Source organism: Terrapene carolina, unplaced genomic scaffold, assembly GCF_002925995.2.
Source record: "Terrapene carolina triunguis isolate 2854851 unplaced genomic scaffold, T_m_triunguis-2.0 Scaffold67, whole genome shotgun sequence".
NCBI classification, from domain to species: domain Eukaryota; kingdom Metazoa; phylum Chordata; order Testudines; family Emydidae; genus Terrapene; species Terrapene triunguis.
The window spans coordinates 44,461,146-44,487,755 of record NW_020664418.1 but is presented as its reverse complement, the minus strand read 5'-3'; the positions used below and the strand labels follow the sequence as shown (position 1 = coordinate 44,487,755).

Sequence of the window (26,610 nt, the reverse complement as noted above, 5' to 3'; positions counted from 1 at the left end):
CAAGTGGTGGACCGGCTTTGAGAACCACTGTTCTAGAGTACTGAATACCCAGCAACTCCCATTTTTTAAAATCTTGGTGTTTCAGCTGTATGGTAAGTTGAGAGGCTGCACTTTCAGAACCATTTTATATTTAAATGAAACTTCTGGGAGAGACAAAAACCCACTATTCAGAAAGCCGCAAAAAAAAATAAAAAAAAACACTTATAACTTTTATTTTTCTGACAGCTTTCAAATCTGAATGCAATCAGCCTAAGAGTGGAGCAGAGAAATTAGAGGCTGAAAAGGTCTGTTACATCATCTGTCCAAACCCTTTCAAAGCCTGGCTTTTCACTACAGCAAATTGTAATGCTTTATTTGGTCTCAAGTATGGCTCCTAGTTTTCCATGTACTTCCTTTATTTTACTGACACACCACTTTTAGATTTACATTGGAACCCTATTAAACACAAGACAAGTTCACGGTCATCTCAAACATTTGCCACATTTGCATAGCAAATGTGAACTGCACTTCCTTTTTCTTTTAATTTCTTTTAACCTCACCATGGCATCTGGTGACATTTTGTTCTTTGCCCATGAGAGGAAAAGGCTTGCAGTTTCTAGCCATCACAAGCACTGGAATTGGGTCACCAACACATTTTACACTGTATGAATTAGTTTGCACCTAATGAACACAGTCTGCTAACTGCCAACTTTTTCTCTGAAATGGAAACTCCACAACAGGAAGAAAAAAAAGAAGCCAAACTTAACATACATTTTTAAGCAGCTATAATCTGCCAAATGAAAATGTTTTCACTAAAAGGTACACCAGCAACATGTCTCTGCCAAAATATATTTCTACTACTCTTCAATGTTGAAAATGGCTGAACCATTTTTTCTAAGACTTTAAAAAAAACTTGCCCCAGCCTGTATTAAATTTTCATATGAAATGCAGAACTTTGACAAAATTCTGAGCAACTGAAAGCAGCCCTCTAAAATGAAAATGCTGTGGGAAGTGGCGCGCCCATTGGCTGGGAACGGCGAACCACGGACAAAGGGAGCTGGGGGGCTCCATGCCTGCAGACGGTCAAGGTAAACAAAACGACAATGTATTAGATATTCAATTCAATGATTCCATAGAGTTTAAAATCATCAAATTTTGGTGTAGACCCGTTTATAAGCCGACCCCTGCTCTTTGATGCGTCACTTTTTTACCAAAATATTCGGCTTATGAACGAGTATATACGGTAATACTTTACATGTCTTTATAGAATATCATTGTAATTGATTTCAGACCAATTTTCTAATATTTTAAGATCATTCCGAATTCTAATCCTGTCATTCCAACCCCTTCCAGCTTGGTGTTATCTGAAAATTTTACAGAAGTGTACTCTCTGCTCCATCATCCAAGTCATTAATGAAAATATTTAACAGCACTGGAACTGACCACTGCGGTACCCCACTTGATATGTCCTCCCAGTTTGACAGCAAACCATTGATAACTACTCTGAGCATGTTTCTTCAACCATCATTTGCCCACCTTATATTAATTTCATCTAGATCTAGTTTGCTTATGAGAATGTCATGTGGGACTGTGTCAACAGCCATACTAAAGTCAAGCTATAACCATATCTACTGCTTCCCCCCATCCAATAGGCCAGTTACTGTGTCAAAGAAGGAAATTAGGTTGGTTTCGCATGATTTACTCTTGACAAATCCACGTTGGCTATTACTTATCACCTTACTATCCTCTAAAATCTTACAAATTGATTGTTTAATAATTTGTTCCAATATCTTTCCAGGTACTGAAGCTAGGCTGAGGGGTTCCTTAAGTTGCATGAGAATTTATGCTTAGCAAAATATTTATGGTTTCAGTGCAAGGTCTTGAAAGGGGTGGGGGGAGAGGGAGGAAAGAAACATGAAAGCAAAAGCAGCAAACACTACTGTGAAACTCATGGCCATAAAAATGGAAATACTATTAATTACCTGGAATGGGAAAATAAAGGAAGTTAAACATGCAGTTTACAATATAGTAAAGTGAAAAATGCAATTTACAGACTGAAAAGGCTAGTGGTTTTTTTTTTTTTTATAATATAAAAAGAAAAGACGACCGATCAATCCATCAGCTTACTTCTGTTCTGATTCAAAGACACTCACACTTTTTTTTTTAAACTAGTCCGAATCAGAAATCACTCATAAGTGAATGCACACTCAAGAAACAAAGTTCAAATAAACCATGGTACTCTACTTACCCACTGGACTGGTACCAGCTCCATTTGGCACAGTGAGATCTGCCGTACCCAAAATACCACCTAACAATTAACAAAATCAAAGATAAAGCTGATCAATTTTCATTAGTACATGTACTGTACTAATGTAATGTACTGTATCATATTAAAACATTTCATAACAATAAGCAGCAGCATAAGAGGAGACGGGAGAACTGGCTGCTCCGTGAGGAGGAAACTGGCTGCTGATCACCTCGGTCAGTAGACAGTGCTCCACCCTGGTCCCCTATCCATAGAGATCAAGAACTGGTATGCTGTACTGGCAACAGGAGGTGAAGAGCAGATATCAATGGCTGATGAGGAGCTGCCATTCACCCCAAAGTTAGGAAGCTCACTGCCACTGCACCCGAGAAGAGGAGATGTATTGTGATGGTGGACAGGGACTCCCTTTGAGGGAATACAGGCATCCATCTGCCGATCTGACATGATGTCCCGGGAGGTGTGCATCTGGAGCCCTCATCTGAGATGTTACGGAAAGTTGAAGATGCTCATACATCCTTCTGATCACTACCCTATGCTGCTCATCCATGTGGACACTAATGATACTGCCAGGTCTGACCCTGAGCAGATCAGCAGTGACTGCAGGGCTCTAGGAGTGAGGGAGGAGTCAGAGTCAGGGGTGCAGGATGTGTTCTTGTCCATCCTCCTGATTGAGGGTAAGGGCCCAGGCAGAGGGACATCCTGGAGATGAATGCATGGCTATGCAGATGGTGTCTACAAGAGGACTTTGGCTTCTTCAACCACGGGATGCTGTTCCAGGAAGAAGGTCCGCTAGGAAGAGATGGGGTCCACCTGACCAAGAAGGAGAAGAGCATCTTTGTGTATCGACTTGCCAACTTAGTGAAGAGGGCTTTAAACTAGGTTCAATGAGGGCAAGTGACAAAAGCCCACAGGTAAGAATAAAAACAGATGACCTTAATGGGGGTGGGGGGGAGGAGGCATGGACAATTACAATAGGGTCAAAGGAGCAACAAAAGGAAATCAGTGGGGGAATCTGATCAACCTTTTAGATGTCTGTGCACAAATACAAGGAGTATGGGGAATAAACAGGAAGAACTGGAAGTATTAGTACATAAGCTAAATTCTGATTTAATTGGCATCACAGAGACTTTGGGGGATAAATTTCATGACTGGAATATTTTTATACAGAGGTATAGCTTGTTCAGAAAAGACATGTGGGAAAAAAGGGAGGATGGGTTGCATTGTACATAAAAGATGTATACAGCTGTTCTGAGGTCCAGAAGGAGGTGGGAGACAGACCAGTTGAGAGTCTCTTGGTAAAAATAAAAAATTTAAAAATAGAGGTGATGTCATGGTGGGGGGGTCTGCTGTAGACCACCAAACCAGGAAGAGGAGATGGATTGGACATTTCTAAAACAATTAATAGAAATATCCAAAACAAAAGATGTTGTAGTAATGGGGGACTTTAGCTACCCAGCCATCTGTTGGGAAAATAATTCAGCAAAAGACAAAATTTCCAAAAAGTTTTTGGAATGTACTGGGGACAAAAAAAAAGGTTACTCACCTTCTCATAACTGTTGTTCTTCAAGATGTGTTATTCATGTCTATTCCAATCAGGCGTGCACGCCGCGTGCACAGTCATCGGAAAGTTTTCCCTTACCAGCTCCCTTCGGGTTGGCTGTGAGCCCGCTGGAGTGGCGCCTTCATAGCGCTCAATATACGACCCTGCCGACCCGACCCCCCTTCAGTTCCTTCTTGCCATCTACTCTGACAGAGGGGAAGGAGGGTGGGTATTGGAATGGACGTGAACAAGACATCTCGAAGAACAACAGTTTTGAGAAGGTAAGTAACCGTTTTTAATTCTTCGAATGCTTGTTCACAACGATTCCAATCAGGTGACTCCCAAGCTCTACCCCAGAGATAGGGTCGGAGTTAAGGAATGCCGAATGCTGCATCATCTCTGGCGTGTTGGGTGATAGCATAGCAAGAGGTAAAAGTATGCACTGATGACCAAGTTGCTGCCCTGTAGATCTCTGGTATTGGGACCTGGGCCAGCAACACAGCTGACGAAGCTTGTGCCCTTGTGGAATGTGCTGTAAGAGTTGGAGCTGGGACCTTGGCTAATTTGTAACGTGTGCGGATGCAGGATGTGATCCAGGAAGATATTCTTTGAGATGAGACTGGGAGTCCTTTCATCCCGTCTGCTACTGCCACAAACAGTTGGTTCAACTTCCTGAACGGTTTCATGCGCTTGATGTAGAATGCTAGCGCTCTCCGAACATCCAGTGAGTGCAGCCTCTGCTCTTGGGTATTGGTGTGAGGCTTAGGATAGAAGACGGGTAGAAAAGTGGCTTGACCAGTGTGCAATTGTAACATTACTTTGGGAAGGCTGGGTGAGGCCCGAGCTGCACCTTGTCCTTGTGAAAGACCGTATAGGCTGGGCTGGAGGTCAGTGCCTTTAATTCAGACACCCGCCCAGCTGATGTGATGGCGACCAGGAAGGCTACCTTCCATGACAAACAGAGCAGGGAGCAAGTTGCCAGCGGTTCAAAGGGGGCCCCTGTGAGCTTGCAGAGGACGAGGTTAAGGTCCCATGAGGGAACTGGTTGTCTAATCTGTGGGTATAGGCTTTTCAAACCCTTGAGGAAACGTCCTACTATGGGGTTAGCGAACACAGAGTGTCCAGATGCTCCCAGGTGGAAGGCTGAGATAGCAGCAAGGTGCACCTTGACGGATGACGTTGCTAGGCCCTGCTGTTTGAGATGCAGAAGCTACTCCCGGATGAGTGGTATAGATGCCTGGAGTGGAGTATCATTGTTGACGGGGCCATGCTGGGGCCAGCAGAATCACCTCTGCTTTGTCCCTGCAGATCTTGAGCAGCACCTTGTGTACGAGTGGGACCGGTGGGAAGACATACATAAGGCAGTCTCCCCAGAGTGGCAGAAATGCATCCGTGATTGAACCCGGGCTGTGTTTCTGGAAGGAGAAGAACACTAGGCACTTCCTGTTGCTCTGGGTGGCGAATAGGTCGACCTGGAGAAATCCCCACCTTTGGAAGATGGGATGAAGAACATCTGGACGGAGGGACCATTCGTGGTTGCAGAATGATCTGCTGAGGTGATCCGCTAGCTTGTTCTGCGCTCCTGGGAGATCATTCACCTGGAGGCGTCCTGAGTGAGCTATGCAGAACTCCCCTAGTTGGAGGGCTTCTCGACATGGGGGGAGGAACGGGCTCCACCCTGATTGCTGATGTAAAATGTAGCAATGGTGTTGTCCATCATCACTGCCACACTTTGACCTTGCAGCCGGGACTGGAAAGTTTGGCATGCCAGTCGCACTGCTCTGAGCTCCCTGATATTGATATGAAGGTGGAGTTCGTCCTGCGACCACAGGCCCTGTGTTCGGAGATCTCCCAGATGTGACACGTCCGTTAGTAGGGACAAGGAAGGCGGTGGGCTGTTGAAGGTGACACCTTCGCATACCATCTGAGGGTTGAGCCACCAATGTAGAGACTCTAGTATGTGTCCTGAAACCGTCAATACCGAGTCCAGCCTGTCTCGCCACGGGCGGTATATCTGGGCGAGCCACGCTTGAAGGGGTCTGAGCGTCGGGTACTGCCTGAGGCTTTGAATAACATCTGGAAATGGGTCTCTGGCAGGAATGTCCTTGCCTGTACCGAGTCCAACACCGCTCCAATTAATTCTACTCTTTGGGACAGTGATAAGGTTGACTTGTTCACCTTGAGGAGTCCCCCCAATCTCTCGAACTTGGACCTGACCAATCATACGTGAGACTTTATCTGCTCCGTGGTACGGCCCCTGAGCAGCCAGTAGTCCAGGTATGGGTATACCTGCACTTGCCTCCTCCGGAGGAAGGATGCTATGACCGATATGCAGTTGGTGAATACTTGGGGGGCTGTAGACAGACCAAATGGGAGGACCGTGAACTGATAGTGTTTGTGGTTGACCACAAACTGGAGAAAATGTCTGTGCGCAGGCCAAATGGCTATGTGAAAGTACGCATCTTTCACATACGCGTACCAGTCTCCTGGATCCAGGAAAGGGATAACAGTGCTCAGGGAGGCCATGCAGAACTTCAACTTCATCATGAACTTGTTGAGTCCTCGCAGGGCTAGGATGGGTCTGAGACCCCCCTTTGTCTTGGGAATTAGGAAATAGCGGGAGAAGAATCCCTTGCTCTTTAGCTCCTGAGGAACCTCCTCCGCTGCTCCCATGGTGAGGAGTGCCTGCACCTCCTGGATAAAGAGTTGCTCGTGAGAAGGGTCCCTGAAGAGGGATGGGGAAGGAGGGTGGGAGGTAGGGAAGGAGCAGAATTGGAGAGAATATCCCATTTCTACTGTGCGAAGGACACAGCAGTCTGATGTTATTTGGTACCATGCACGGTAAAAGTGGGACAGACGATTCAGAAAGCACGTCTATCCAGTGGATAGACATGTGTGCCGTCCTCGGGCGTCCCTTCAAAAGGCCTGTTTAGATCCTGATGAAGGTTTGGACTGGCCTTGGCCTTCCCCCGAGGTGGGGTTGGAAGGTTTGCATCTGCCGTTCCTGCCCCTTCGCCTATAGAAATCCTGCCTCGGCCAAGGATAATATGGGCGCTATTGTTGCAGTTGGGGCTTGAAGTGCTTGTGTTGGGTTGCTGGCGTGTGCATTCCCAACAACTTCATTGTTGCCCTGGAATCTTTCAAGCTATGCAGCTTGGAGTCTGTCTGTTCGGAGAACAGCCCCGCGCCCTCAAAGGGGAGGTCTTGCAGGGTTTATTGTAACTCCGGGGGTAGTCTGGACACCTGAAGCCATGATGTCCTCCTTATGGCTATGCCTGAGGAGAAGGTATGGGTATCTGAGTCCACAGAGTCTAGGGATGCCTGCAGCAAAGTCCGTGCCACCGCCTTCCCTTCCTCGACAGTGGCTGAAAACTCAGACCTAGAGTCTGGAGGGATTAGCTCTTTTACTAGAGAGCATGCTGCAGGTGCAAAAACAGATATTTGTAGCCCGTGGAAGGGACGAAGTATTTTCGTTCCACATCCCTGGCGGTCGGTGGAATCGAGGCTGGTGTCTGCCACAGATTCCTGCCACAGATTCCTGATGTTGGTCTGAACGGTCTTGATCAATGGCAGAGCTACCCGCGATGGACCTTCGGGAGTAAGAACGTCCACCATGGGGTCCTCAGCCTCGATCACCTCCTCTGCTTGCAACCCCATGTTGCGGGCAATCCGCCTCAGAAGGCCCTGATGAGCCCTATGGTCAGTCATTGGAGGGCCCGAAGCTGAGGCTCCTGCCACTTCCTCGTCAGGGGATGAGGATGAGGTGGCTGGAGAAGGTAATGGGTCCTCCTGTACCTTGGGCTCCCTGACCTCCTCTTGGACAATGTCTGCCCCTGTGGCGGCCATAGCTGAGACGACTGTAGTCTGAGCCTGTGGCTGGTCCTGTGCTGGAGTAGCCTCGGCAGCGGCCTGAGGCTGAGGGGGCAGCTGGGACTAGGTGGCCTCGGATCCCCAAGGTGTAGGCCTGTCTCTGGCAGAGTAGGGTGGTTGATGTGCCGACGCAGCTGACCATGAAGCCCCTGAAAGGGAGCCCTGGGGCTGATGGTAAGCCCAGGGAGTCAAAAGGGCCATTGTGCAGGGGGCTGCCAGTGCAGCTGCCAGGTCGGCTGCGCCTCCCTATGTCACCTGTGCGACCTATGCTGACTATGCCTGGATATTATGAGTCACCGTCAGAGTCCAAGGAAGTGGACCCTGAACGTGATGACCAAGGTGGAGCTGAGGGGCCCTGCGCAGGGAACTGGTGCCGAGCCGATGAGGCAGGAGACCGGTGCCGTAGATCGGCGAGTATCCGGTGCTGGCAATCAAGGACACGATGTTGGTGCCAGATATTGGTGCTGACTTGGTGTCGGTGATCGGTGCCAGTTGTCTCTCGGTGCCAGGGTTCGGTGCCAGTCCACCCTCGGTGCTGGAGAGGGGGAGCGTCTCGGCGGTGCTGGAGATGCTCTGACTGAGCACGGTGCCGGACAGCGGTGCCACGGCGATTGCGACTGTAAGAGGTGCCGCAGATGGTGTTGAGCCAGGGACTGTGAGCGCCGCATCATGGCCGGTTTACCTCTAGACGGTACTGGACGTATCGGTACTGGAGGTTTGTCCCTCAGAGCTGGGGGCTGTGAAGCCAGCATTTCAATAAGGTCTCTGGCAGCTTCAAAAGTGTCCAGGGTGGAAGGTGGCTCAAACTCCTTCACCTGGCACTGCCCTTGCAGCAAGTCACCGTGTGTTGGACTCAACAGTCCCTTCCGGGAAGCCGAAGTTAACGGCAGAGGCTTGTGTTGTTTAGGCATCAATTCCGTTCTGAGGTGCACCTGTGCATCCCGACAGTCCCGTGGCTTTCCTAGCCAGTGAGCACTCTCTATCAGCCCTCTTATGGCACTTGTGCGGCACCAGCGAGGTGGAGCAGTGCCGGGGCTCTGTCCCTGGCTGCGGTGCCGGGGAGCGCCAGTGCCAAGGGTCTCTTATACTAGAGTCATTACTCGGCACCGTGTCGCACACCGATGCCACAGCGCTCCATACTGATGCACTCAGTGCCAGGTCCTGGCGGTCAGCAAGTGAGCACTGTTCCAATGGCCATTATGGACGGTAAGAAGGAACTGAAGGGGAGTCGGGTCGGCAGGGTTATATATTAAGCACCATGCCACTCCAGGGGGCTCCAAAGCCGACCCGACAGGAGCTGCTAAGGGAAAACTTTCCAACGACCGTGCACGCGGCATGCGCACACCTGATTGGAATTGATGTGAACAAGCACTCAAAGAAGAATTTTTGTTACAGAAAGTAGAGGAAATAACGAGGTGGACAACTATTTTAGACTTGATTCTGACCAACAGGTAGGAATTGGTAGCGAATCTGAAGAGGAAAGGCAATTTGGGTGACAGTGATCATGAAACAGTTTGGCATGATATGATGAAATAATATATTTCATGATTCTATGGAAAGGAAGGAATGAGAGCAGCAGAATAAGGACAATGGACTTCAAAAAAGCAGACTTTAACAAACTCAGAGAATTGGCAGGTAAGGTCCCTTGGGAAGAAAATCTAAAAGGGAAAAAGAAGTTCAGGAGAGCTGGCAGTTCCTCAAAGAGACTATAAATCAGACAACTGCCAAACTATTCTGATGGAAAGGAAAGATGGGGAAAATAGTAAAAGGCCAATATGGCTATAATATCAGTTCTTTAATGACCTGAAAATCACAAAGGAATGTTATAAATATGGAAATATGGACAAATTGATAAGGAGTACAAAAGACCAACAGAAGTACGGGACAAAATTTTTAGGCACCTGGAGGATAATAAGGTTATAAGGAATAGTCAGCATGGATTTGTCAAGAACAAATCATGCCAAACCAACTTAATTGTGATAGCATTACTCATGTACTGGATAAGGGGGAAGCAGTAGACATGATGTACCTTGATTTTCGTAAGGCTTTTGACACAATCCCGCATGACATTTTCATAAGCAAATTAGGGAAATGTGGTCTAGATGAAATTACTATAAGGTGGCCGCACAACTGGTTGAAATACTATACTCAAAGAGTAGTTATCAGTGGTTTGCTGTCAAATTGGGAGGGCACATCAAGTGGGATCCCACAGGGGTCAGTCCTGGGTCTGATACTATTCAGTATTTTCATTGATGACTTGGATAATGGAGTAGAGAATATGCTTATAAAATTGGCAGATGACACCAACCTGGAAAGGGTTGCAAGCACCGTGGAGGACAGGTTTAAAAATCAAGATGATCTTGACAAATTGGAGAATTGGCCTGAACTCAGCAGAACAAAATCCAGTAAAGACAAGTGCAAAGTACTCTGCACTTAAGAAGGAAAAATAAAGTGCACAACTACAAAATGGGGAATAATTGTCTAGGTGGTAGTACTGTTGAAAAGGATCTGGAGGTTATATTGGACCACAAACTGAATGAGAGCAGTCAATGAGATTCAGCTACAAAAAGGCTAAAATGATTCTGGGGTGTATTAACAGTATGTAAGCCACAATAGGTAATTGTCCCTCTCTACTTGGCACTAGTGGGGCCCCAGCTGGAGTACTGTGTCCCATTATGGGAACTACAATTTAGGAAAGATATGGACAAACTGGAAAGAGTCCAGAGGAGAGCAACAAAAATATGAAAAACTTTAGAAAACCTGATTTAAGAGGAAAAGTTTAAAAAAAAAAGGGGGCATATTTAGTTTTGAGAAAAGAAGATGGGGGGGGGACGACCTAAAAACAGTCTTCCAATACATTAAGGGCTGTTATAAAGAGGATAGTGATCAATTGTTCTCCATGTCCACTGAAGATAGGACAAGAAGTCATGGGCTTAATCTTCAGCAAGGGTGATTTAGGTTAGGCATTAAGAAAACCTTTCTAACTCGAAGGGTAGTTAAGCTCTGGAATAGGCTTCCAAGGGAGGTCGCAGAATCCCCATCATTGGAAGCTTTTACAAACAAGTTGAACAAACACCTGTCAGGGATAGTCTACATTTACTTGGTCCTGCCACAGTGCAGGAGGCCGGACTTGATGACTTCTAGAGGTCCTTCCAGTCCTACATTTTTATGATTTTATCCATTCAAGAAATCACAATTACAGCATTCAGTTTTGCTAGTTTTTCATAATGTAAGCTTTATGGGAATTGAAGGGGAATAAAGAAGAAATGTAGCACTACTGAAGTCTTACCTGCATTGCCAGTACTTGGCGGTCTCTGAGGGGCTCCGGGTGATACATTTCGATGTAATGTGGCCTGAGGTGGGGAGAGCATGGTCGTGTCTGCTAATGATGAACTGGCTGCCAGTGATGGGGATACAAGGGAACTCCCTGGGTTACTGTAGGTTAAAGTATTGGGATTGGACACTGGAACCGTAACAGACATTGAAAAGTTCTGGGGAGGCAAGCCAGGCTGAAAACAAAAACAAGAACATATTAATATTGCACAGTAATGTTTGTCAAGGCTATAATATTGAGATAAAGTCAGATTAATTATGTTAGTTTAGTAATTTTGTATCACTGTAAAAATGCACACTTATAAAACATCCACTCTGAAGAGACTGGTATTGTGATCTACAGTACTTTAGTTAAAGATACATTTCAATAAGGTCATTTATCAATGTCGGGTATATTAAGAGCTACAGTTTGTAAACATTAGACTGGAGATATTTTATTGATATTCATCCATTAACTTTAATCAGAAGTATGCCATTATTTAACATTTGATTCCTGATACCAGAAAGCCAGTTGTAAGCTATACATTTTAATAATCAATGAATTTGTTGCATCCTCAAAATGTAAGAATACATAAACATGCACATTATAAAACAAAACTGAGTCAGTCATGAGACAAAAGAAAAAAGTTAGTAATGGTATATTTTTTCTGACAATCTTGACATTGAAATTAAAGTATTACTATTGTTATCTATCTATAAAAACCCACAAATACTTTTTACAGACTAGAAAATTCAGAAGTGAAGTAGGTTTATTCCAAAACTGATTAGCTGATCTTGGATCTGTGTATGGGTAGCAGAGTAATACATTCTATAGTATACAGAACTATTTACCTGAATACTAATGAATTTCTGTAAATTAGTGATATGTTAGAGTGCTAATTATTTGAATATAGAAATTTTGATTGAATCTTTATTTCTTAGTTACATACATTCTCAATATGAAAACATTTAATACCCAATAAGCTTTAGAAAATACAAGGATGATAACCAAATTTTTCGAAATCATAATTTTATATAATTAAGAATTATAATTATCTGTTAAGAAGGCACTCTCCATATGTAAACATCCATCCAATAAGCTGCATTATTGATATTTTATTTTTACATGCAGGCCACTTCAAAGAATTTTTTAATATCTGACAAATTATTTATTTTTGCACTAAATTTTTAAACATACACTACATTCAAGCAGCACAAGGCAACACTTTCAACGATTCCAAAAATGTAACAAAGGCAATGTATAGTAATATCCTTGTACATGTTTCTTTCTACGTAGAACAGGGTTTCTCAAACAGGGGTTGCCGCTTGTGTAGGTAAAGCCCCTGGCGGGGCGGGCCGGTTTGTTTACCTGCTCCGTCCGCAGGTTGGTCCGATCGCGGCTCCCACTGGCCGCGGATCGCTGCTCCGGGCCAACGGGGGCTTTCCAGCAGCCCCCCACTGGCCCGGAGCAGCGATCTGCGGGAGCCGCGATCGGCCGGACCTGCAGACGGGGCAGGTAAACAAACTGGCCTGGCCCGCCCGGGGCTTTCCCTACACAAGTGGCAACCCCTGTTTGAGAAATCCTGCCGTAGAAGCACCCAGTGATAGCAACTTTTATTGCTACAATGAAGACCCACATTTCACGCTGCCAGCCCATTTAGTGGGTAGGCTTTTAGATATCACCAACTACTTCACGCTATCTGTCTTTCCTCTCCTTTGACAGCAGTCAGCACAAAGTCTTTCATAAAGGCTAGGGGACTATTTTTTGTTATATGATCCACGGGTATGGAAATAAAACCATAACAGTTATAAATTAACCATATGTAAATAAACGTAGGGAGCTCTAAAGTTTACAATTTTAATCAATCATTCTAATTATGGGAACTTTTTCAGACTGGAATTCATGGCACACAGTAGAGCCAGAGAAATTGACCTGAAAAGCTAATGTTTCTATAAGAGGCGGCAGCTTAGAGACTATACTGGAAGACTGTGACTACTCGTGAGAACTCAGACCTAGAGAAGATGCCCTGACACACCACTTCTCGATATCTAAAGTTTCAAGTTGATCTAAAGAACTATCATTAGGATTCAGGTTCAAAGACACAACAATGGCCACTGATGTAAACCCTAGAGAGGATTCTTCAAACTGGCAACGAGGGACAAAAGATATTGCCTGTGTACAAATATAGAGAGCCTAATGAAAGAACTAATACTGAGTATCAAGACTGACAGTACACAGTTAACCCAGAGCGATGTGGATTAAAAAAGGAATTACTTCCATTACTGAAGAGTCGGTTGGGGACTATAGTCACCTCTTGTATATTAATTCACTCAGTTTCCATGCAGATTTTAAGAGGAACCTAACCAGTCCACTTTTTAATTGCCACAAGAAATCCAATGATGTACAACTCAAAAGATATAGCAGAGCTTCAAAATTACTTTCATTAGGATGCAATATTTTTCTTTGGCATAGTCTTCAATTTCTGATTTATTTTATAAAGCAAAATTAATTTACTTTTAAAAAGGAATTAATATGACCCCCAACCCACCAAACACACACCAATAAATTACAACAGTGGCGCCTAAACTTCTTGAACCATGAGACCCCCTAATTCCTCTCCAAGACCGATGCTCCAGTAAACCAGTCCATGGCCCCTAGAACAATCATACTTCTATGTATACAAAATTGTGAAGCGCAGTAGGCAGTCTTGTTGGTGCTGATGTGAGGACTCAGGCCCTGGCCAGGTTTGCTTTTGGATTTGATAGCTGTAGAATGGCCTGTGGGAGGGCTTCTGACCATACAAGATATTGGGTAAAAATTTCAAGAAGTGGCTATGTGGTTTAGGTGCCTAAGTCTATCAAAAGTGACTTAGGCACTTGAGGATGAGATTTTCTGAAGGTATTTAGGTGCCTAAAAATGTAGATAGGCAGCTAATGGGATTTTAATGGGGGTCAGGTGCCTTACTGCTTAGGTACTTTTCAAAATCCCACTAGGCACCTATTACTTCTTTAATCACCTAAATACCTTTGAAAAAAAAAAAATCACACCTTTAGGAGCCTATGTGCTTACATCACTTTTGAAAATAGGACTTCGTCTTTTAAGTCAGGTGCTTTTGAAGATATTACCCATTGACTAATTTACTATAGGGAGAACAAATTCTCTGTATAAGGGCATCTTCCCAGGAAATATTTTTAAGCTGTTTGTCATTTGTTGTAATCTTGTTCCATTGCAGAGGGGTAAAAAATTTAAAATCTCTCTATACAAGTTATCTTACATCTCAGGATAAGAGTCCATCCTAGCTTTAAAAAAAAAAAAAAAAAAAAGAAAGAAAAATGTTTTAGGCAGCATCTAGAAAGGGGGGTGGGTTCCTGAGAGTCAGGAACATCATAAACAAGTATGAAACTTCAGGAGCACAGGAGGGGAGCTACAGACCCCCTGGGAAGTTTAAGAACTCCTAGTTTACATGATAGTTTCACATAACTTTCAGAATTTCTCTCACATACACGCATATGCATACATAATGAATAGGTATTTCTGCTTCATAAACAATTAAACTATCTTATCTTTACTGTGCTATTCAATGGTAAGCAAAACATTGTGAAAGTTCTCATGCACATGATAAAAACACAAGCCATTCTTTAGTACTCACTGCGACTTTATGATTCCGCATCATATTATCAAACTCTTCATTAATTTTTTTATATTTTTCTTCTGTATGTGGCGTGAGCACATATGAAGTGTCAGGGTCCGGGCTGTCACACCCTCTGTGTTCCTTCTTGTTCAGAGCCTAAATAATGAAGTTAATAAAAAGAATCAACAAATAAAAAGTAGAGGTAAAATAAAAGTACTTACAGGGCCTCGCTTGAAAATAAAATCACTATCTTCATTTAGTTTGCTGTATCTGTCCTCCGATAGTGGACTGTGCTCAAAGTAATCGTCAGCATCAGGGCTCTCACAACCATTAAGGCCTTTTTTTCTTAAAGTCTGAAATACAATTGGAAAATTCACACACAAATAATACTAATTTGCCAAGACTTTTTGTAAGCTGAATCATATTCAGAGCCACTGAAACTACATAAAACGGTCAGAAACGCAACTCACTTTAAGAGACAAGCTAGGCCTTTCAAATAAGTAGCTCCACAGGGCACCATGATGGAAGGTGCACTTTGAGGCATAGCCTCTCCGAGCTCTGATCTCATGGGTAACTATAACCCAGGGATCGGTAACCTTTGGCACTCAGCCCACCAGGGTAAGCACCCTGGTGGGCCGGGCTGTTTACCTGCTGCGTCCGCAGGTTCGGCCAATCGCAGCTCCCACTGGCCGCGGTTCGCCGTCCCAGGCCAATGGGGGCTGCAGGAAGCGGCGGCCAGCACATCCCTCGGCCTGCGCAGCTTCCCGCAGCCCCCATTGGTCTGGAGCGGCGAACCACGGCCAGCGGGAGCCGCGATCGGCCGAGCCTGCGGACGCGGCAGGTAAACAAACCAGCCCGGCCCGCCAGGGTGCTTACTCTGGCGGACTGCGTGCCAAAGGTTGCCGATCCCTGCTATAACCTATCATTACTTTGGCCCCCAGGAATTCCATGACCAGCATTTGTTTTAGCTATCTGCCGATGTAATCAAGCAGTTTGATATATACAACTAACGTTGAAGGCTACAGCAAGAGGTTAGAATCGTCAGTGGTAATAAAAAAAAGTATTTCCCATATTAGCACAAGAATTCAGTGCAGCGGCTTTCTTCCTTTCTTTTTTTAAATAGTGTACTCTGTAAGGAGGATGTTATGCCAAAATAAATTATTGGCCTTGTATTAATAAAACATCAACGTTGGCTTCCCAAATTTTCTATTCTCACTAGAAAACAGTAAAATTAACTGTGTAGAATATAGTGAGTAAAATTTCCAAATGAATGCATTATTGAATGGTTTTAACAACATATGTAACCATTTGCCTGATTAGTTAAGGCACATACTTTCCTGGACTTCAGTCACTTAGCATACAACATGAAATAAAGTACTGCACAGAACATGACAATCCAAGAAGAACAATGCTCAAAATGCAACCGTTTTTATTTTGCAATCCCTTTCTAAGACACTGCAGTTTTCCAAATGTAAGCTTTTTTCACGTGCATATCTTCTGCGGTGACTTAATTTTAATGCGATTGCTTTGTTGGGACTTTTCCTGTTTACTAAATATGGACCTGCATCAACATCCCCTTAATGTACATGTCCACTACACAGCTATGAAATCAGCTACCAAAAGACAGGTTTTTGAACTTCAGGTCTCTTGCCTTTAAGATCTTGAAAAGTATATTCATATTCTTTAATGCTTATTTTTCCTTGGTATTATAAATTCAGAAAATCCACATAGCAAGCAAGCTCATTTTTTTGTTTGTTTTAAATAGAATCTCAAAGTTTTCCACCTCTAGGAAGAGCTTATTGTTAATAGAAAATTTGTCAGTGAAATATAATCATAAACATTCAAATGTCAGAAGTGTGTGAGAGAACAGTGGTGCAGAGAGAATCTTCATTTGGACAGACAACTTATCTTTATCCAACTTGTCTTGGTCTTAAAAATAAAAACCCAACCCCACAGAATTAAAATCAGAGCTACCTGTCATTTCATGTACCATAGAGGTATTGCATTCTCAAGGCTTCCTAAGCAACCTGAAAGGTATTTGGTTCTGTCACCATTTGAATTTCCATTTAACAATTGACAGTGAATCTACTTTTAGAAGAAGAATCTCAGTACAATTATTGGTTAGGTTTTTTTAAAATGTTATCTTCTTTTTTCTGATTAATAAAAGTATATATCAATTCTTTATCAAACAGAATAAGGTGCCCAGATCTAATGGTGATAGGATCCACATTAGCAGCTTGGTAAGCAGACAAACTGTACAATTATCTGCAATTGAATTTCTTCAGAAAAATGTTCAGTTTATGCTATGAATAAAGCTAGAAAATTGTGTATTGATTGCACTTCCACTAAAAATAAACATTTTTACTTAGTATTTTGTTAGTAAGCAACAGATTGCTTAATTTCACTTCCTAATGGTAAGGCAATACTTTACAAAATTCAATTATGCAATATGAGATTCTCAAAGATCACAGGTCATCATTGGCGAGATATAATTCCTTCTCAAATTACTTGGCATGTGCTGTGTATCCCACACACACTGTCTGGAACTCCCACAAAAATTTAATCACTAAATCAGCATATGGGGGGAAACAGGTGTAGCTTTTTCTAACACCTGTCACAGCATTGATCTCTGCTGGTCTAACCAATCAGGTGGACACTTACATGGACTTAGCCATACAAGGACCTGCTGTTTAGAACTCTGAAGGTCGGAGACTGTTATCCCTCCCAACCCTTCTCAACAAGTTCAGGCTGTCAGTCCTCTACACTTTGGTATCAGCAGGGAAAATGTTAACACAGTATAATCTGGATTACATTTAACCTTTATAATCTATAAATAGAATTTGAATAGGTTACGTCTGTACATGGATCCGAATATACAAACTGTGCCCAGCACTCCTTTAGGAGCAGCAGTAAAACATGTTATAGTGAAGTAGTATGAAATATGTAAGTAAATTAGAAAAAGGCAGCCTGCAAGAAATGTACAGTGGATAGCTGTGTGAACTCCAGCATACATTTTATACTCTATATTATTTAAATCTTGTGAGAGTTTTGATTTTTATAATATTTAAAATTATTTTGCCAAATGTTTTATAGTAATTACACTTAAAATCTAGGAATCTCATAAGTGTCTTTCTCAGAATGCCCAAATAATCAGTACAGCTTAAGTGGAAACTTCAAAATTTAATTCTCTCAATGCATACCCACCAGTGCTGTCCACCAACACTGAAGTTTAGAAATTAAACAAACTATTAATGTAAAGTGTACATATTAGGCTAAATATATAAGAATGCATTCACCCTTTTTTCAATCGTTATTTTTTATTCTGATAGTAATGGAGTTAACCCTGCCTTGACTCATGAGGAAGTAAAATGCCTCAGTATCTCCACTTTAAGATTCTGGAAACCTTCACTCCAGATGGTGTTCCTGTCATTGTTGGAGAACTTAAAGCTATAGTTCACTATTACAGATAAATCCAAGTCTGTGTTTGATATCCAAAGCTCTGTTTCTTTATCACCAAAACATGAACTGTCACTTTGAGGACCTAACTGACATAAAAAGACTGTCTACTTTATCACTATCCAGTAGCATAATAGTAAAAAAAGTTTCTCCTGTATGGCTGGTACTAAAGAGTGGAATGCTGTAATCTGTTAACAAGGCCAGGCGAGGCCTGTGGGAGACAGGCCAGCCTCAGTTTTCTCACAGGCTACAAAGTTAGACATGATAACAGGCTCTCGCTCAATAAAAAACACAAAGGTCGTGACTACTGGGAATCAAGCTGTGTGTATTCAGGAAAGAAAAATTCCATAAACAAGTGCTGGCTCCACCCTCCATATTTTCTGTGCTAAAAGTTATTACTGAATGTAAGTAAGTGATCCTCCCAAAATTCTTTCCTAGATACGATTGCGAAGCCTGAGAAATGTGTAGACCCCTGAAAATAAAGCATGTTAAGAAAAAAAAATCAAATAAGACCAAATAATCTTTAGGTAGCATATAGAGATGGGGTCACACACACAATGTGTGTATGATATTAAACATAAAATCTTAAAGTTTTTGCAGTTCACGATAACTAGAACAAAAGAGTACTTCTTATACTGGTATTTTTGCATACACAATTAAAAATTCTTATTAGAGGGAAGGGAAACATTTCACTTCATGTTCTGTAATGGAATGTTTAAGCATCATAAGGAAAGAATACTAACTCCTATTTTCTGGATTATTTCAGGAGTATATCTGGTCCTTGCAATAAATCTGTAGTATTTTCATTTTCTTTGTTGGTTCCCAGACAAAGATTTCTGAAAACCTTTTCTGATCGTTGTTGCCTAATCCACTATGTTGAGCTCCAATAAATATGTGTTTGTAGCTTGGATGTTAGTCTGGATCATTTATTAGTTGATTAGATCAGAGAACTACAAGATTCTTGTCATTAGAAATTCACCATGAGTATTTAGAAGAAACCATAGCAGGTGTGGAACCTGTATATACATTACAATTTAGTGAAAACAATAACTTAATTGTGTTACAAATAAAGACATTGTACAAATGCCCCAGCAAGCTGTGATAAATGCTGATAACAGAGTGACTCAGAAGTTTTAAAATGGCTTTGTTCCACCATGTAAAACTAAAATATGTAACTAAATGACTGATGGTTTTGTGTTGATTTTCTTGTAATGACTGGTATGAGGAAACACCATATGAGGATGTTAATGATGGATTAACCATAAAACGTTCAAAAGTTATGTTTAGACAGCAGTACAAATGTTCCAATATTTTGCTGAACCTTTCTCCAACATTTTACTGTAAGCAAAATGCTTCTGATACTTGCTAGATAGAACACCTTGGTCAACTCCCCTACCGGAAACACACAAATCGGATAGCATCAGTGCTCACTCCATGCCTTGCAACTTGCCAAAACTCTAATTTGGAGGGTTTCTCATTAGGCATAAAAATAATTTAGTTTCCCTATTCAATCCTGGATTATGTTGCTAAAATTTACAAGAATGCCAATTAGTATTAATTGCAATGGTGATATTTATGATGTGAACACCAACCCAGGAGGAAGTGGACTGACCGTTATAAAAATGTAATTGTGTTCTGGAACTACCGACCTGATTTTAATCAGTAACATACATGCAGAGGCTGTGGGTTTGTAATTCCTAGAATCTAGTCCCTAGAACCATCAATTCCCTCCAACCTGAGCTCTGGGATCATCTCCTTCCATCTCCCATTCAGACCTTTCCACCATCCCTTTAAACTCTATCCTCACAAACCCTTGCCCAAACTCCAGGCCTCCTCCTCTTCCAAAGATGTGTGACATCCTCACTGTTACTACCCATCACAGTTGCTGGTAGATTTATAACATCTGCAGTGTCCACAACCTCCTTTTAAATCTTGCACTCTGAAGCTTTTTCAGATACACAAAAATTCACTTGTACTGTTTCCAGGACTAGTCCCCACAATTAGAGGATGCAAGCCCAATAATGAATCAAATGAGTGGCGAGGAGAGGAACACTGGGACCCGGTCAAATCGCAGAGGCACACATTTTTAGTGCTTTGTCCAGTCCATTTTTAATGTTTCATTTGATGAGACTTTCCCTACTTTCCCTGTGAGATTTATTTTTACATATGGACAGCTATGATAAAAGAGAGTTGAGGTGCAGAGTCAATCATCCAGAAGTTAAGAATTCCAGGATTAAGGTTGCTTGCACATACCTCATCACTGCCTTGCCCTACATCACAGCCTATTTTCTAGATTACTTTAGGAGTATATCTAGTCCTTACAATAAATCTGTACTATTTTCATTTTCCTTCTAAGTTTCCAGCCAAAAGATTGAGGCTCCAAGTGCATGGTCAAATAAGAGAGACAGAAATTAATTCCTCTTGGCTCAGTAACATGATGCTTCTGTCTGCACAACTCAAAATTACATTGGCATTCCTGCAACCATATTGCATTGCATATCTATTTTACTGTCTACTATCACATTTTCTGTACTACGTCACATTTCTCTCATTGAATGAGTGTACTTCAAAATTATTTTTGATTTTATTGTATAGCTCCATTTTTCTTGATTAACCTCATTATGTTACTTTCCACAGTTTTGTGCTTTTTAATAGCTCTATGTCTGATAATATTTCTTCTCTGTCCACAGTGGTGCTCATGACTCCTCCAGCTACAGGATTAATTGCATTTGTCATTTAAAAACAAAACAAAAACTGTTTACCGCCCCTTTGAGATAATTAAGATGTTAATCAGGACCAACCCTAATAACAATACCTTTAGTACAGTGTTTCCCAAACTTGGGACGCCACTTGTGTAGGGAAAGCCCGTGGCAGGCTGGGCCGGTTTGTTTACCATTGGCCTGGAGCAGCAAACCACTGCCAGTGGGAGCCGCGATCGGCCAGACCTGCGGACGCGGCAGGTAAACAAACCAGCCCGGCCCCTGGCTTTCCCTACACAAGCAGCGTCCCAAGTTTGGGAAACACTGCTTTAGTATACTAACCAGGCAACATTACCCCCATAACTCAATGAAAGAAAATCTTTTTTCTACGTTAGTAATCAAAATGTTACATTCTGGCCTAAGCAAAAAATGTGTCTTAAATAGAACTAAAAGCAGGTCACAAATGCTTGTAAACCTACAGGACAATGAATGATGCATTTAATTTCGCAACTTCTGTATGACTGCCAAGACTAGAAGCTTCACTGAAATATATAAACAGTGTTTATGCAAAAAATTAAATTAGAACACAATAAAATAAACTAGATAAGTAACCAAAGTACTGCTTTCACAACAGTTACATACCACCCTTGCAATTGAAGACCTTGACTTCTCAAAAGATGAGGTCTGTGATCCTTTAGTCAACCAACATCTAAAAATAAATATGCTTTCCCCCAGACAGACAAGAACATAAACTAAACAAGTCCTGAATACTCAACTCGGTATTCTAAAATAAAAGATGTATTTTCCACATTTTAATTTTTCCTCAATTTCTAGCAGTACTGTAATAGAAAAAAAAAGTTTTTAGTATGTAAATTATTTACCATATATTGTCCAGAATATCAAGGTATCAAATAATTCTAGGTAAAGTGATGAAATACAAAGAAGTTTGGTAATGATTACATTCTTTGATCCAATATTACAGTATGTGGAAGAAAAAGTTCTCTCTAGGATTAATTAACGGATACAGTGTTTTATAAAGAAATTAACAGGTCGGAAATAATAAGTCATAAAATACCAGGATTGGCCATTTGTACAATGATCCTTTATATTCCACTGTAGATAGAGCTATTCATCAATCTTAGATGCAGGAAGGTATACTGCTTGAAAGCTTATCAGTACCCCTGCTGTATGCCACTGTCTAGCAAATGACAGTTTCTTGTTCTAAAAGCTGGAACATTTCCAATATCTGGCAAATTTTAACCTGTATCTCTGGCTTTCCAAGGATTAAAGCTAGCTGTCAAATTCCACTGGAGATACAATAAAGACTGCACTCAGGATTCAAACCTCTGTTTCTAAAAGTAAAGCATACTGACAGTTTTATAGTAGATACTGTATGCAACTTAATTATTAGCTTGAAGCACTTTTGTTATGAAACATACATCAATGTAAGCGAGATACCACAAACAACTGGCAGCGGTTCGCCATTCCAGGCCAATGGGGGCTGCGGGAAGCAGCACGGGCCGAGGGATGTGCAATACAGTAGTATTATAATATGATGTACTGCTTTTACATACTTGTTATAGATTAGCAGCTTCTCTTAGATAACTGACCTCTTCCCAATTGTACAGGAGAAAAGGGCATTTTTCATCTCCAATATAGCAAATGCATTAAACGTTAAGAGTACAACAGGTAATTTGTTAGGTGTTGTAATTTGATGTTACCCAGTCTAACACTAACTAAATGCTGCAATGCCCAGAAGATTAAAAAGGGGCACCATTTTTTTCTTTTTAGAAGCAGAGATCTAGACAGTTACTATCAAGAAGAAAATGTATAAATATTGATACTAATACATCCCTGTTAAGTAGCTGCTCCACAGGTATTATTGTTATTAAAGTTAATGGGAAAACCAAAAGATGGAGCAGCTACAGAGAGGTTGTTTATGAAATAGTTCATTTTAACTGACATGTATCAGAAATTGAATGATGGTTTAAATGCATAGGGTAATAGAAACCTAAGTTCAACTCCCAGCTCAGTCACAGACTTGCTGTGTGACTTCAAGTCAGTCACTGAAATCTACTTTGTGCCTCAGTTCCTCAACTGCAGACCGACCTCTATACTTACCTCCGGGTCCGACGGTAAGCACTCGCTCTTCTGGGATCGATCCCGGAAGTGCTCACCGTCGACGCCGGTACTCCTGCTCCGCGAGAGGAGTACGCGGAGTCGACGGGGGAGCCTGCCTGCTGCGGTGGACCCGCGGTAAGTTCAAACGAAGATAGTTCGACTTCAGCTACGTGAATAACGTAGCTGAAGTTGCGTATCTTAGTTCGAAGTGGGGGGTCAGTGTGGACCAGGCCTAAGAGTAAAGAGATCAGAGTTAAACTAAGAAATGCTCTCATACTAATTGTGAGATCGAAATTGTAGAGAGGAAAGCTGTTCCAGTGGTTAGAGCTATGGCCTACACTCAGGAGACCCAGATTTAATTAACCACTCTGCCATAGATTTCCTGAGTGACGCTGGGAAAGGCACGGCTCAGTTTCCTATATGTGACATGGGGAACATAAGAATGGTCATACTGGGTCAGACCAATGGCCCATCTAGCCCAGTATCTTGTCTTCTGACAGTGGCCATTGCCAGGTGCTTCAGAGGGAATGACTAGAACAGGTAATCATCGAGTGATCCAGCCCGTTGTCCACTTCCAGCTTCTGGCAATCAGAGTCCATGGACACCCACAGCATGGGGCTGCATCCCTGACCATCTGGCTAATAACTTCCGGGAGGATAGGCCCATCAATGGCTATCTAATTCTTTTTTGAACCTGGTTATAGTTTTGGCCTTCACAACATCCCTGACAACAAGTTTCACAGGTCCACTGTGCGTTGTGTGAAGAAGTACTTCCTTTTGTTTGTTTTAAACCTGCTACCCGTTAATTTCATTGGGTGACCACTGGTTTTTGTGTTATGTAAAGAACACTTCCTTATTCACTTTCTCCACACCAGTCATGATTTTATAGACCTCTATCATATCCCTTTTTACTCATCTTTTCCAAGCTGAAAAATCCCAGTGTTTTTCTCTCTCTTCATATGGAAGCTGTTCCATACCCTTAAATCATTGTTACCCTTTTCTGTACCTTTTCCAATTCTAAAATATTGCAGTATTGAAGCTGTGAGTGTACCATGGATTTATATAGTGGCATTATGATATTTTCTGTCTTATTATGTATTCCTTTTCCTAATGATTCCTAACAGTTAGCTTTTTTGACTGCCAGTGCATATTAATCAGATGTTTTCAGAGAAATATCAACAATGACTAAGATCTCTTTCTTGAGTGGTAACAGCTAATCTAGACCCATCATTTTGTATGCATAGTTGGTATTATGTTTTCCAATGTTCATTACTTTGCATTTATCAACACTGAATTTTACCTGTCATTTTGTTGCCCAGTCATGCAGTTTTGTGAAATCCCTTTAACTCTTCGCAGTCAGCTTTGGACTTAACTATCTTGAGTAATTTTGTATAATCTGCAAATTTTGCCCACCTCATTGTTTACCCCTTTTTCCAGATCATTCATGAATATGTTGAACAGCACTGGTCCCAGTACAGATCCCTGGAGGACACCACTATTTACCTCTCCTCATTTTGAAAATTGACTATTTATTCCTACTCTTTGTTTTCTTTTAACCAGCTACTGATCCCTGAGAGGATCTTCCCTCTTAAGCAAAGTAAGCAGTCATGGGGTAAGAGCCTTTGGAGAGGGACCTTGTCAAAGGCTTTCTGAAAATCCAAGTACACTATATCTACCGGATCACCCCTGTCCACATGTTTGCTGACCCCCTCAAAGAATTCTAATAGATTGGTGACGCATGACTTCCCATTAAAAAGCCATATTGACTCTTCTCCAGCAAATCATGTACATTTATATGTCTGATAATTCTGTGCTTTACTACACCTCTACCAGATATAATGCGACCCAATATAATACGGTAAAGCAGTGCTCCGCGGGGGCGAGGCTGCGCATTCTGGTGGATCAAAGCAAGTTCGATATAACGCGGTTTCACCTATAATGCTGTAAGATTTTTTGGCTCCCAAGGACAGCATTATATCGAGGTAGAGGTATATAATTTAAACCGATTTGCCTGGTACTGAAGCTAGACTTACCCAGCCTATAATTGCCAGGATCACCTCTGGAGCCTTTTTTAAAAATTGGTGTCACATTAGCTATCCTCCACTCATCTGGTACAGAAGTTAGTACATACCACAGTTAGTAGTTCTGCAATTTCACATTTGAGTTACTTCAGAACTCTTGAGTGAATACCATTCGGTCCTGATTTATTATTTTTTAATGTAGCTATCTGTTCCAAAATGGTCACCTCAATCTGGGACTGTTCCTCTGATTTGTCACCTAAAAAGAATGGCTCAGGTTTAAGAATGTCCCTCACATCCTCTGCAGTGAAGACTGATGCAAAGAATTCATTTAGCTTCTCCGCAACAGCCTTAACTTCCTTGAGTGCTTCTTTAGCACCTCGATCGTCCAATTGCCCCACTGATCGTTTGGCAGGCTTCCTGCTTCTGATACACTTTTTTTTCCTGTTAGTTTTTGAGTCTTTGGCTAGTTGTTCTTTAGATTTTTTTTTGACTACTTTTCACTTCACTTGCCAGAGTTTATGTTCCTTTCTAGTTTCCTCAGTCGGAGTTAACTTCCAATTTTTAAAGGATGCCTTTTTGCCTCTAACTGCTTCTTTTACTTGGCTGTTTAGGCCCGGTGGCACTTTTTTGGTCCTCTTATTGTGTTTTTAATTTGGGATATACATTTTATTTGATCCCAATACTTCCTTACCTCACAGGGGCGTTATGTGGATAAATACATTGAAGATTGTGCAGCACTCAGATGCTAAGGTGATAGGGGCCAGGCTTGCAGAGAGAAATACCTGCCACTCAAACTGTCTAGTTTTCTCTCCTGTTTGGCCTTCATTGATTAAAGTAAATTTTCTTCACAAAAAATGGTTTAGTCTTTTATGAGGTCTACGGTCTTCCATAAGAGAAGACATCAGAAAAAGAAGTTTGATACAATAAACATGACTTATCCAGGTTGCCATGAATTAGACACCCAAAGAGCTCCTTACAGACGTTTCAGTACTAAGTGCCTATCTTGTAATTTCTAGATAGCTGTGCAAATCTGCTCCTTGCATAAACTTCTGATTCTTTGCTCAGTGACCATTCTAAAACAATAATATAGGATAACTTTTCAGCCAGGCTGAAGGCCTAGCTTCCATTTTCCCCACAGCAGGCACAATTTCTTTCTGCAAAATGTGCAGGCATATTTTGCATCCTCAAATGAATTCTGTATGAAACTCCAAGTTACTTGCCCTTTACATACCTTATTGTGAATGTAAGCGTGTCTACACAGCAAAGACAACCTGCGGCTGGCCTGTGCCAGCCGACTTGAGTTTGCAGGGTTCGGGCTGTTTCATTGCTGTGTTGACTTCCGGGTTCAGGTGGGAGCCCTACCACCTTGCAGGATCCCAGAGCCTGTACTCCAGCCCAAGCCCGAAGTCTATACAGCAATGAAACCACCCCGCAGCCCTAACCCCAGGAGCCCACGTTGACTGGCATGAGCCAGCTACGGGTGTCTAGTTGATGTGTAGACATACCCTAACAGTACACTTATCATACAATCCAACAAAATACGTAACAGAAATTCACAGGGACTGAATGTAATGGCCACAAAACAGGAGACTCCAAGTTAACAGGTGAAAAAACGCAGTTAATTCAGTATAGGACATTTCTTGAGCATCAGTGGATCTCATCAGCACTCCATGCCATCAATCCACCCACATGTTTCTTCATCCCCAGGACAGCCT

General features: G+C 42.1%; 1 protein-coding gene across 1 annotated transcript in view; it reads right to left on the bottom strand.

Moving 5' to 3' along the window:
- The window catches only part of MEF2A (myocyte enhancer factor 2A), a 113,889-nt gene that overhangs the window by 23,969 nt on the left and 63,310 nt on the right, over nucleotides 1-26,610 (bottom strand). Inside the window, exons 4-7 of the mRNA XM_029910754.1 lie at nucleotides 14,821-14,952; nucleotides 14,618-14,755; nucleotides 10,945-11,164; nucleotides 2,228-2,287 (exon numbers count right to left, since the gene is read on the bottom strand). Of these exons, the coding sequence (XP_029766614.1) occupies nucleotides 2,228-2,287; nucleotides 10,945-11,164; nucleotides 14,618-14,755; nucleotides 14,821-14,952 (550 nt within the window). The remainder of the gene's footprint in view (nucleotides 1-2,227; nucleotides 2,288-10,944; nucleotides 11,165-14,617; nucleotides 14,756-14,820; nucleotides 14,953-26,610) is intronic.